The following is a 13,334-nucleotide window of genomic DNA, read 5'->3' on the forward strand; positions in this document are numbered from 1 at the left end:
TCACTTCTGTCCTTATCAACCGAAATGAAGAGTAGCAGGGCTGTCGCAGTACAAGCACCACAAGTAAATCAGCTGTTATGGAATACCCATTTTCCACACTCAGTTTTCCTGGTTGGACTCAAGATTAGATTTAACAGAGTTTAAATTTTGAGGGGCTGGCTTGATTAGTCAAAGGAAGGGATATAAACATCTGGAAAAGTCTTGTCTTAAGCTATCCTTCCTTCATTCCGCCTATTCTTCCAGGCATATCAAAAGAAGTAATCTGTGTGCACAGTCCGTACGGCTTTTGGATCCTTCAGGTTAATACTTTGCTGAAGCTTGTCTCTGCTGTTTATCCTGAAATTCCTCACAGTCCTGCAAAATGAGCTACACATATCATGTTCATCCTATGAGTTTAACTAGATTACCTCTTATCATAAACTGTAAAACTATTAAAATTAAAAGGTAAAATACATTTAGAATAATTATTAAGATTATTATAATATAAAAACAGAATTAAAACAACAGCAAACGAATATAAATGGCTACCAAGCAGATATTAGAGAAAATGTATTAGTCTACACAGTGTGTATACTGACCTGTTCCGCCAGGTTGTTTACAACAATGTATGATTAGAGAAATGCTTTTGTTTTGCTATTTTGTAGCAATTTATTCAAATTCATTTGCAATAAAAACAAATCTATTTAGATTAGTTAAACTCAAGTAACTCTGTATTGTTTTTATACAGCCTATACGCATTCACGTATTTGAAATATAATATAGAAAAGAAGTGTAACATGTTTCTAAATGTTGACATTAAAGTCAGTATTTTTTTTTCTTCTGATTTATATCTATTACAATATAATTCAAAGAAGGATTGCATGAGTGAGAGTCGTATCCGATTGCTACTGTGGACGCTTTGTTTACATCTGAGTGAACGAAACAAATCTGGACCTCTGACTTAGCGGAAGTTGTCAAATGACGTAAGAGGCGTCCTGCATCTCTTCGAGCGGGACTTTGGTCACAGACCACAGAAACAAAAAGTTCTGTGACTTCCTCAAATAGCTGCTTTTTGTTTAGACATGGCGCTCCAGATTGAAGCGGATTTACCACCTGGCCTTTCTGGTCTGAAAGTAAGTTCTAGATTAATTTGTAAATGTACCTGTCTTGCTAACATGCTGGCTACTAGCCCTTAGCTAAATGAAAACCACAACAGCCACATCAAGGGAAGCGCAGACGTTACCTAGCGAGCAACGTTACCTTTCCAAAGCAATCTAACGTTTGATAAACATACATTTAACTGTCATCCGTCTTTTCATATACATATGAATTATGTGCTAATAGTTGCTAATGTAACATCAGCTAACCCTATAGCCACAATGCCACAGGCACATTTGTGATCATTGAGTTTCTGACGAAGTGACCTAGTGATCAATGCACATAATGTCGAACTGGATCTCTGTCCGTTCAGAACATCAAACGTTATTTCAGCAGTCTTAATCGTATATGCTACTCTGCTAAGACAAACAATTACCCAAACATACATAGCTAGTGGTCATATCAGGTCATGCTAACTTAATGTGGGATGCTGTACAGTATGCATTATGATAGTGAACCAAGTGCAGGATGTTGTGAAACACACCATATAAACACATAAGGCACATGAGAAGAGACTTAACCTGGGTAGTGCTACTAACTATGACCCATGCAACCACTAGTAACCTTACAGACTATGGAGTACGGATGGGTTTTAACACATACTGTCCCTCTGTAGGAATGTATGTAAAATTGTTTACCAATTTCATTGCCTAGTCTCCTAGAGGGAAATAACCAACTCTAGATTGAACAATTTGATTGGTCATATTTTGTTACACTAAAAATAGAGAGAAATAAATAAAAAGGTTATTTAGATTTTAAAACATTTGAGTGAAATATCTGATTCATTCAACTTTTTAGGCTAGCTTATTTGACTGAAAAAGTTATTCACAGTCTGTGTTGTTAAATTTCATGCAACCTGCCATGTTTTCAATAGAGGATAAATGTATTGTTGCCAGGCTACTTTATTTTCTTGGTTGGTAGAGTTGTTTTATGAATAGTCTATGCTCTCTGTTTTCTCATCTGCAGAATGTTGATGCCCTGCTTCGGTGTCCAATTTGCTTCGACTTCCTCAATATTTCAATGATGACAAAATGCTCTCACAACTGTAAGTAACAAGTAGCTTCCACAGCAGACCTGGTGCTAACTACTCTTACAATAAGTTTAACAAAGCCATGTATATATGAAGGCAAGACCACAGAGCGACTTGTGTAAGCAAGCAAAATGCAGCTGAGAATGTTTTGAAAAAATGCAGAACGTAGTTTTGAAATTCACTTCAAAGCAGCAAGAGTTGAACATTTATTTCTTTGGACCATGTACAGCTGGACCATGTGCAGCTTTCAACATAAATGTCACCACTTGATGCACGGCACCAGAATGTAGCTTCAAGCTGATTTGCATCAGCAGTCCCTTGGCAGGTCAGATTAGAAAAAAACATAGTTTTCTTTACTGAGTAAAGACAACATACAAAGCTATACTAAAATGAGCACACAACAAGTAGCATAGAACAAAATTACACACAGTAGTATAATATAAAGGAATGATAATGGATGCCTTTTCTAATGAGTAGAGTGTTTTTGCAATATGTGTGCGTTAGCTACTTGTACAAATATATGTACATGTGTATGTTAGCTTTGATGTCATTATCACCTTGAGAAAGACCCCCATAGAGTACTTCTGAATTCAAGGCCCTACTGTCTCTGCATTAATAACTTTGGGTTCCCTGCTTCAGTTGAAGTTAGTTAATCTTAGGTGGATGCATCTTTCTCTGACTCTGTTTGTGTCTTAAAGACTTTACATGCTTTTTGTGCTGAAATTTGCTCTGTGTTTTGTGCACTGAGATACTCAATTCAGCAGATATAATTGAGCCACACTGTGAACTAAATGAGATTTTTTTTTTTTTTTACATGTATTGTTCAATCCAGATGGATACTGACTAACAACTGTGATGAAATAAAGGAAATTATCTAACCACTGCATAACAGATAAACTCAATTTTGTTTACATTTCATTTCACAGTTTGCTCTTTGTGCATCAGACAATTTCTTTGCTACAAGTTGCAGTGTCCAGTTTGCAATACAGTAAGTATGAACTTGACTTGAATGCATAAGTATACTCCCTAGCTGCATTTCCATAATCATTATGGTTATAACCTCAATAAGGATGGCACATTCACAGGCCATCCTCTGTAACTGTATTTATTTGATAAAGGATGCAATTTTCCTTCATATCTCACTTCTTCTTTCCCTCAGCAAGCAACAGAACAAGATCTAAGAAACAACCGTTTATTGGATGACTTGGTCGTAAACTTTCAAGCTGCAAGGTAAACGTACATCACATTGTAGACGATTACCAGTAAACTGTCATGTCTGAAAAATATCAGGGCTTTCTCTGCCAATCGACCCAAGTGCACACTGCAGTAGGGGATTAAATGATAGAAAAATGTAAATGTAAGCAATTGCATTGCATAATTCAGCACATATATTGAATAAAATTCCGTTTAGGCATCGGTTTTGATGTGAAGCTATTGCAATCAGTGCAAGGAATTAAAATGTTCAATGAATATAAAACAGTCAAAAGCGCATGGTATAAAGTGCATAGTGCGAGTGCATTTAGGGCGTGTCCATATCCACTTTTTCTAATTTAATGGCAAAAAAACAGTCACTGTGGCAGAAACATGGTTCAAATGGGGTGTTCTTAGTCTCTTGATTATTCAGGGGAGTGTTTTGAGCCTCATCTATATCAAAAAGACGTCCATGACACACGGCAATGTTATGCAGCACACAATATGCCACAAATAATGTTTTGACCTTCTGAGGGTTGTATTGTAATGTATTACCTCACTTATCCAAACATTTGAAGTTCCTTTTCATTTGCAACAGGCAGAGTGTATATGCGTTGTGCACCCGCCTATGTAGGCGCATATTTCTATCTTAATAATGCGCCCTTAAAATGACTGTGAAATAATGAGTGTAATACTGTCAATCGCGCAATTGCGTGCCACTGCCTCAAGATAGCAATGCTCCAACAATGCCCCTGACCACACCTCAATTTTAACACCAACACACCCGTGGATGCTCAGATGGGTGCGAGTGTATTCGCTATTTAAACAATGTGTGCAGTGGAAGGGAAAATGACAACTGCTTGGTCTGGAACTAGCAAAGACATTTGCATTTCACGTTATACTAGGTGTACGATAGGGTCCACTGAGTTAACTGGTTTGTTGGTTCTTATTGAGGAATGGCTCTTTATTGTCATGTACTATCAAGTATTTCCTGACCTTTTTCAAACCAGCTCAATCCGAGAACAAGGATCTAAGCAATTTCTTTTGACACATCCATCTACAGCATACAGTGTTTGTTATTTTTAGCGTGATAACGTCTAACTCTTTTGCCTTCAGAGGGAGACTAAAAGAATAGTGAAAATGGCCGATCAGGAAATGAGACACAATCCACGTAAAACCCCTTTACCATGAACACAGGCGCACTCCCTGAGCACCTGTCCAATTTGTAACATCATGTTTCTAAGAACTGAAGAGAATAACGACTACTGTTGTGATTTTAGGGGATCCCATTGTTATTGACAATTTCAGTTTACTTCAACTTACCAGCCTTGAAGAAACACTCTAATTGCCCTCCGGTAATCTGCATCTGATTTAAGGATTTTCTGTAAATGAAATGGGGATTTTGTTTTCATGAGCTGAGGTCATTCAAGATTCTCCTTGTCTTGCACGTATGTGAATGTGAAGTAGCTTTAGGGCTGATATTTTTTCATTACAGCAGGATGTAGACAGCAGTGTCCTGAGCTGGTCTTAAGGAAATTTCCTTATACCTCAAATTTGAATTTTTTTCCCCAGTGACACTTCACATCCCAGTAAAGGAAAAAACATTTACTCAAAATTGATTATCCTGTTATGAGTAGCACTGGCTGCATGGGTGCAGTTAGCCATATGCTTGCAGTCACTGATTGTCTTATGCAGCCTGGGGTCATAATTGTTTTATAAAGCGATATAAACTTAAATTTACACTATAAAACGGCAGTAGCTTGTGCCAATCCCTGTGATTACGCATCGTTTAGAGTCATAAAATAAGATGAAGATAAGGTGAGATTCACTTTATTAATTCCACAAGGGGGAATTTGCGTTGTTACAGCAGCATCAGTATATAGATTAGGATTTTTACATCACTCTATATACCTGGCAGTCTTTGTTTGTTTTTTCTTAATGAAGAAAAACTCCAATATACAATGACGGCAGAACAAGCTTCTCCTTAGGGATGTATATTTTGCTCATGTTTTAAGGTGCGTTATTGCATTTTCCCAAGACAGACAGATGAAATTAAACCTGCTAGATGAACTCTGGCTCATTTTCTGTTTATCAGTGGGAATTATGCCTTCAAAATAAATGATAAATGATGATGATAATAATAAAAAAAAAAAAAGTAAGATCATCTGAATTGTTTCTTCAATGTCTGGGCTGATGTCGATATAATATCTGAGTGCTGTTATCAGTCAGTGAGCCATGATGTTTCTCTCTTCCATCAATCACTTCAAAGTTATCTACACTCTGAAAGCTCTTCCCTCAAACTGTAGACCCTCTGATGATTTTCATCACTGGTGTGAATGGGTGGCTTGCAAAGCTGCTCTTTCCTCTGTCTTTCAATTTCCTGTTGTCTAGCATTGAGCGTCTGAAAAATGGGATTCATAAAGTGTTGTTGTTATGTAGCAACACACTTGTCTCAAACAATTTAGTTCCTTTTCTGTGGAATAAATGTATTACATTTAAAGACTGCCTCTGTTATAGACTTTATAGCAGGTGTTTGGGGATTACCTCCTTCTTTGGGCTACCTCTATTTCTCACTGCTACCTACCTACACAGTAGGTAGCTGTTGGCTGATGGCAGTTATTTACTACTGTTGAATAAGAGGCCTATGTCTCTAGCATACCATTAGCCGTTATCGCAGTGACCAGCTACCTCGTAGTCTCTTGTCTCACTCAGTAACCACATTTACTTAAGTAGACGTGGTGCTTGCACATTGAGACATTACATACACTGATATTAAATTCATTCATTCACAGTGCCCTTTTCTCTTGTGTTGCTTTTGTAATGGACCAGTGTCTTTATACCTCTTAACAACTGTAGTCAGTGTCTGTTTTGTATGTCACAGAGGGTGTTCAAAGAAACGTGTGTCAACAAAGATCACTGACGTCCAGCATCATAGTAGCTATATAGTAGCAGTCCGTCCACTTAGCACTCAGTTCTAATTATAAAAGGTTATTCTTCACATTGTCGAGAGAATCAATTTTACAATGCAATTTAAATTCAATTAGTGTGTGTAATTTAAGTAAATGGTATTGACTCATTTTGGTTCTTTTGTTTACTGCAAGTGAGATTTCAAACTAAATGCCTAAATTGCTGGGTCTATTCCTTCATGTAGTATCCCACTTAAATAGTCAATGTCAATGTATTTCTGAGAATCTGACTTTTATTTTTTGTAACTCATTGATATGAGTCTTGATATGATTCTTCTTGTGTCGTGCCACATTTAGTGTTATTTGGTAATGTTTAAAACATTGTTTTGCAATCAATGCAAACACTTGAAATCTATTTCATTCTTGACTCCTAGAAAGACCTGGTCCATTAATTATGAATGGCTTGAGTCTCCCTCCTGCCGCTGAATAATGAATTGTGGATACAATCAGATTGAACTGTAATGTGTGTATAGGTGAGCCCCAGCTCATTCTTTTCCACCTAAAATGCGTCCAAGCCTTACTGGAACGCACCTTGAATTTTATTTTTGTGAAAAGGAGCTATAGAATATGTTTTATATTACGGCCCTGTGCTGGAATAAGTCAGTCACAATGGAATGGGCACACAGTTCCTGTCTTTTCCTTGAAATTGTTAAATGTTTCTATTGATATTTCAATTAACTGCCCAGTCTTTATGGACCGAGCAGATAATGATGAGCATTATTCAAAGAGGTGCTTCTTCTTGTAGCTTGACAAAAAGGCACTTCAAATGTAATTACTTTGGTGATTTCAAGAGTCCTTTATGTCAGAGCTTTTGTCACCTGTAGCAAAGTTATAGAACTGCTTGGTCACAATGTTACTACAGTGTAAAATGTGTTACTCATTTTAAACACAAAGTATACCTGACAAGTACTACACCTCTAAATTTAGAGCCTGATTTGTGTCTCTGGCTGGTGTCATCTCTATGGCAACAGCCAGTAAACTACTTGGATATCATATTTAGAACCATTCGGCTTACTAAAGTGATGGAAAAATGAGATTGCTCAAATGAGGCAGAAAACGTTTCAACTAATGGCTATAACGCAAGTGTTGAGTAACACTGCAGTTAAGCAACAGCGCGATAAACAATTAGATCCAAATTTACAGAAGGGACAATATTAAATAAGTAAATGAAGCCAGAAACTTTCCACTTTGCAACTTGTTGTGATTGAGATACTTTTCCGTACATTTTTGCAGTTTTATAGACGTACGGTAGGGGGAGAGTATATTTCTTTGTGGGGCAGGGAGGAGGTATGTGTGCATATGTGCATGTGTGCGTCTGTGCATATGCATGAATTTGCTCTAATGGGGACAGTAAGCACAAATAAGTTTTAAATATGGAAAGCGGAACATCACACACCTCATTGGTTCCATTTTATTACCAAGTAATGGCCCTGCAGCAATTTGTTTGCCTTCCACATTTCCAAGACTGTAGCCAAAGAGTCATAATTGAGCAGGTGCAGTTTAACGTCAATGGGTCACATTACTGTCAACAGTATTTATTGCCACACAGCGCTTTTCTCTTTTCAATGGGCTTAATGTTTTTTAAGAGGACATTAAGTCCTTTACCCTACATAATATACTTTATGTAATTATACTTGACGTGTTGTTGATCAGTGTTTTTAGGTAGATAATTTGTGAGAGAAACAGAACATGCTATTGTATGTATCAAAATGCATTCAAACTTTTAAAAGGGGCATGGCTGTGTACATGTCTAAATCATATGCTTCACACATTTTCATCCACATGCACTTTGCTGTTCTTCTTTTTCCAGGCAACAGTTGTCAAAAGCAAATTTTGACTCTCCTCCAATATCGCCCAAGACCCCAGCTTCAGCTGTCAAATGTAAAACTCCCAGAGCGAGGCCCCAGAAGTGTAACAGCTCCGTTCTGAGCAACTTTTTCCAAAAGAAGTCCAAAACACCTCCAGCTAAAGAAACCCAACGAGATGGTTCTGTCTCTCAGTGGGTCCAGCGGGGAAAAATACAGACTGCACACACTCACCGTACAAATGATGCTGACCTACATTCAGCAACTGCTCGTCTTCCAGTGACCGTGAAGAAAGAGCCGATGGATGTGGAGGAGGCATCTGTCCAGGGTTTGATGACTGTCAAACAGGAGGACACATCCTCGCACAGTTTCAGCACCGGGGTTGAGATGGCACATTCCTCTTCACCATCGATAGACGTGAAGCCCGTAATCAAAGGTGAAGCTTTTACTACCTGTATGTTAGGAACGCTTCATCACCCAGTATGACTCACTCACAAAATCACTCCCGATGACACTCACAGAGGTGTGACCTGCGTTATTAAAAAATAAATTAAAAAATCAATTTACACAATCTTTAATTTAGTTTGGTTTGTGAAATCCATTACACTGATCGACAGACCACCTCTGCCTCTGTGTCAAAGATGTGTGTGGTGATGAGTTTTGAAAACTTGTGTTATTCATTCAAGGACAGTCTTGACATATGGGATTTTAGGTGGTTTCCTTTTCAAAGCAAGTATTAAGTCTATGGGATTTTTCAACTTTTTCAAAATGAATGGTGTACTTTTGAAAGTCATACGTGTTAAGATTTCTAGTTAATGTTATAAAAGGGTTGTGTTGCTGATTTTAGATATTTGGTACCTTGTTAAGAATCAGCTCTTCATTTCTTTAATTAGAATAATTAATGAAGACATTCTAGTGTTATAACAAATGTTTTTCCCATGTGATTGGTATATATTTATCTTTTTAATAAGCTGCTGATAATGTCCTGTTGTGTAATTTCTTTGCAGTGGAGTGCCCCGTGTGTTCTGTCAGTGTGTCACAGCAGTTTATCAACAAGCATCTGGACACATGTCTTAGCAGTGGAGAGAAGAAAGAAAGCTTGAGGAGGTAAAATACCCATTTAACTGCTCACTTAAATGATGACTCCCAACTGTTGTTTGCTCAACCTGTTATGCTCTATAGGGATATGAATAAAACTAAAATGTAAAAAGGACACGTTGAGGTTTTTAGGAGCGATTTATGTGTTGGCGCAATTTTTTGAGATAATAACCGCTTGGCACTGACTGTATGCGATGTGTTTCGAACATGCTTAAAAAACAATTTACGATGTGTCTATCCAGGGATTGTGTGAGTGTTTGGAAATTAATCCTAATTCTGGAGTTGACTTTGATGTCATAAAGATAAATTGCAGAGGTTTTAATACTCAGGTCTGGCGCAGCCAGCCTACATGAATAGGATTCTTCTTGCTATCAATCTTAATTCCTTACACTAATTCCTTTATGAAAGAGAAAATGTACAATACAGCTGAAAAACACATTTGACTGGCTCGTGTGATATAACAGGACCATGGATCATAAGACCAGACTGAAAAATGGCAAAAAATGGCAAATCCCATCTGTTAATATAATTTTGTCATGAGCTCAGCTGATGTGACCAACGTGTGATATGTTTGAGGTGGCATTTACATCACTCTTTTCTGCTTATGGTGTCCAAGAAATCTGAGACAGAACAGTCAGTCACAGAAGTTTATTACAGCTGAGCACATTCATGCCTCCATCAGGCATAACCAAGCAATATGTGGTGATTACTAAAATAAACTATTCAGGCTGTCTGTTGCAGCTCCCTTGGCAGGACGAGGCATCCAATGACCAAACTGGTGTACAACCTACTTTCCATGCATGAGTTGAAGAGGAGGCTGAAGGAATGCCACCTCTCAATGCAGGGCTCTCGAGACCAGCTGATCAAAAGACACCAGCAGTTTGTCCACATATACAACGCCCAGTGTGATTCCCTAAACCCACAATCAGGTATACCATGAAGGTGATACTGTAGTTAACTGTGTGATGTTTATAGTCATGAGCGAGTAGGATGACTAATGAAATATGCGCCGTTGGTTTTTATATTAATGAGCTGTATGCATCATTGAAGTTAATGAAACAAATTTGATTTTAAAACTCCACAAAGGTGCTGCTATAGCACAGTTATCTAGTGTATGTAAAAACTGTGGAAATGTCCTCAGCTAAATCTGAGGACAAATGTGTTCAAATCCATAGCACATGAATTTATACAGCACAGTAAGATGTGTGGACAGTCACTTTCGATCATACAGGTTGTATTTTTTCCTTTTACTGACGTCTCCAGGAATGCCTCCGTTTTGAACAGTGACAGTGGGTCAAAACCTCTCGTCTTTGATGGCTCAATTCATATAACAGGCAATCTTTGTGATCTCAAGAGTAATAAAGATTTTTCTTTCCTCTGTCAACAGCTGAAGATATTGCCAAACAGGTGGAGGCCAACGAGAAGATCAGGAACCAACTGCAGGGGAAAGCCAAACCTGTACGTACTAACTGCTTTAAATGATATCCTGAATTGTGTTATTACTTTTCTTCTTAAATGAACCCTGGGGAGTTTGTACCACTAGTGGAACTGGGTCCTCCCTGTGTGAAATGTTGGATGTAGGGAAAAATATGAAATGCATTCAGTGTGTTTTTTAGGCCTTAAGAATAGATAAAGTGCATTCTGCTGAGAAACACTGAATTTAAAAAATGTTTATAATGAAAATTTTCATAGGCTACATTTTTTTAAGAACTTTGCGATCGCAGTAGTAGGGCAGTTCTAAATAGTTGGCTTAAACCAAGCTGACATGGAGCAATTGCACAGCATATGTTTTAGTAATACAGTATTGTCAGGTGGATTTTCATTGATGGTTAATGTATATTTTCTTGTCCATTCAAACCTATTGCAGGCCATGGTTTTCACAAAGAATCAGACTGAGAAGGAAATTGATGAGGTGCATTCAAATTATAGTAAGTGATTTTTCCTTTCCCCAACTAGAAGGATCAGTCAGAGAGCACAGACCTCTGCTAAAGCTAATTAAAAAATAATTAGAATTCATAGTAAATGATTCGGATCTGTCCCAAAGTTTAATTGGTTCTTCCCTGGTCCACCCCCCATCTCTTCACCAAATTCAGTGCAAATGGGTTCAGTATTTTTTGCGTAATCCTGGTGACAAACGAACTAACTAACAAACGGCTTTCATTCAGCTTAAATCCAGAAGGTTATTTATTAGAGGAAAAGGACACATTGCATGATAGTTGACTTTGTTTGAAGTTCTGAAATCTTTTACATAAAATATATTTACGTCATCACTGAGGAAAAAAAGATGGTACTATGACCCTCTGGACTGAATAACAAAACTGTGTCCAAAACTGTGGTTTATTTACAAGATGTGTGAATTCTGTCTTGTGTAGAAAACCCAAAATGTACGAGTTGCATGAAAACACACCAGACAAAAAGAAACCCTAATGTGTTTACCTCAGAGAGATGGAACACTTCTCTCAAAAACATGAGTATTTTTTTTTTTTACTCAAGTGGAATGGACCAATTTTGTGTCCAATGAAATGCTTTGTAATGATGCTTTCTCCTTGTTGTCACCATGTATTTCACAGCACTTATAAACTAATATTGCAAACTACACTTTTTTTTTCTTTTTCATTCTACTGGAGTGGTACACAGGAGGGAGGCTCCTCTATCGTGCAGCCGTGTCGCCACTTTCTAAGACAAGGCAGGTCAACATAAGCAGGCAATGCTTATGTTGACCTGCCTTGACTTGTCTTCATTAGGGAAAATAAGTAAGCTTTTCATGTTCGTTACACGGTATATTTCATTATGTAAGACATTCTCTCTGAACTAGCTTTAAAGAGGAATATTTCATACAGAACCATAATTAAGACTAAAAAGTCTTTATTAAAGTAATCAGAGCAACAGTATACAGTCATGCTTTTTACCATCTACTGCACTAACTTCATCTACCTATTGCAACTTTTTTGAAACTACATAATTAGTGCCACGGGTGCTCAGCTCCGAGGCACTCCTCTACAGCTAGAATAGCATCTATTAATATTCTGTTTCGGGTTTATTATTCTTCCGCCAAATTTTGGCGCGTAACTCGTCCCGCAGCCTTTAGAAAACCCCGGTAATATATACATCAAAACGTGCGTCTTGATCCCGAAAGGGGTGCTATGACTTTTGGTGTTAAAATTCCAATTTTTCCCAAAGTTATTCCCAAAAAACTGGGAATAAATAATGCATTAGGAATGCATTGCAATTTTCTTGAGAAACCCACCTTTTTTCTACAAAATTGCACCTTTTTTCTGAGTCACCCAGCTCTCTCATACCTGCACGTAGAAATGTGATTCAAACTATAAAACGGAGGAAAACTTCTGCTCTCTCAAAAAGACACCAACTGCTTTTACATAACATGTAAACTTTTCAAACTATGAGCACTCAAAGAAGGAGTGCAAATCACTTTTTCTTCAAAGTTAGAGTGAAAGCGTCAGTTGGCTAGAGTGCGTGAAGCAGTAAAAAATAACCTTTATTTTTATTTTTAACTCGAGCTCACGGCCAAACCGTAAAAAGGAGACAAATAATTCTTTCTGAAAATGTAGAAATAGTTGTTGGGATTCATAAAATGTAACTTTGACAGGCAGGGTCTGCACAAAATTTAAACGGGGGTGTCGAGTCCGGCAGCAATACCTGTCTCACTCTCATTGACACCTAATGTAATCGTCTTTTTTTTTCAAAAGAATCTCACTCTGTCTTCGCACTGAGCTTACGCACTCATTTTAAGGAATATCTGAATAAAATAGAGACTGTAGAAACTTCTGGCTTCAGTGTCTGGCACGGTCTTCTCGGTTTATGAAAAGAAGTAACGGTTTTCTCATAATTTGCAGTTGTTTGAAGCCATGTAGAAGCCAAATTCTGGGCAGATTTTCACATTGCCATGGCAACAGCAGCTCCTGACCTGTGTGTGTGCGTGCGTGCGCCTAGCAACCAGATAACCAACTCTCCAAGCTCTGCTAGCTTTACATTAGCCGCATGTTAGGTCTTAAATTACATTTAGTTAGCTCTTAAATATGTAAGTCCATTTACTGCTTCCTTCGTAGCTTTTTGTTTTGTTTTGTTAAAAGAGTGAATGAAGTTGTG

The 13,334-nt window shown here is 37.7% G+C and overlaps 1 protein-coding gene across 3 annotated transcripts in view; it reads left to right on the top strand.

The window, feature by feature from the left end:
- Positions 1–967: 967 nt before the first annotated feature.
- rad18 (RAD18 E3 ubiquitin protein ligase) overlaps positions 968–13,334 on the top strand; it is a 28,235-nt gene continuing 15,868 nt past the window's right edge. For all 3 annotated transcript variants that reach the window (XR_015436956.1, XR_015436957.1, XM_023401730.2), the window contains exons 1-9: positions 968–1,112; positions 2,104–2,182; positions 3,094–3,155; positions 3,327–3,397; positions 8,135–8,565; positions 9,137–9,236; positions 9,969–10,156; positions 10,615–10,685; positions 11,095–11,155. Coding sequence is in view for 1 of the 3 variants with exons in the window: in XM_023401730.2 (XP_023257498.1) it covers positions 1,062–1,112; positions 2,104–2,182; positions 3,094–3,155; positions 3,327–3,397; positions 8,135–8,565; positions 9,137–9,236; positions 9,969–10,156; positions 10,615–10,685; positions 11,095–11,155 (1,114 nt within the window). In the remaining 2 variants the exon portion in view is untranslated. The remainder of the gene's footprint in view (positions 1,113–2,103; positions 2,183–3,093; positions 3,156–3,326; positions 3,398–8,134; positions 8,566–9,136; positions 9,237–9,968; positions 10,157–10,614; positions 10,686–11,094; positions 11,156–13,334) is intronic.

This window comes from Seriola lalandi, unplaced genomic scaffold (assembly GCF_002814215.2).
Source record: "Seriola lalandi dorsalis isolate HSWRI2012SDOR001 ecotype SW California unplaced genomic scaffold, Sedor1 jcf7180002053737, whole genome shotgun sequence".
Lineage (NCBI taxonomy): Eukaryota > Metazoa > Chordata > Actinopteri > Carangiformes > Carangidae > Seriola > Seriola lalandi.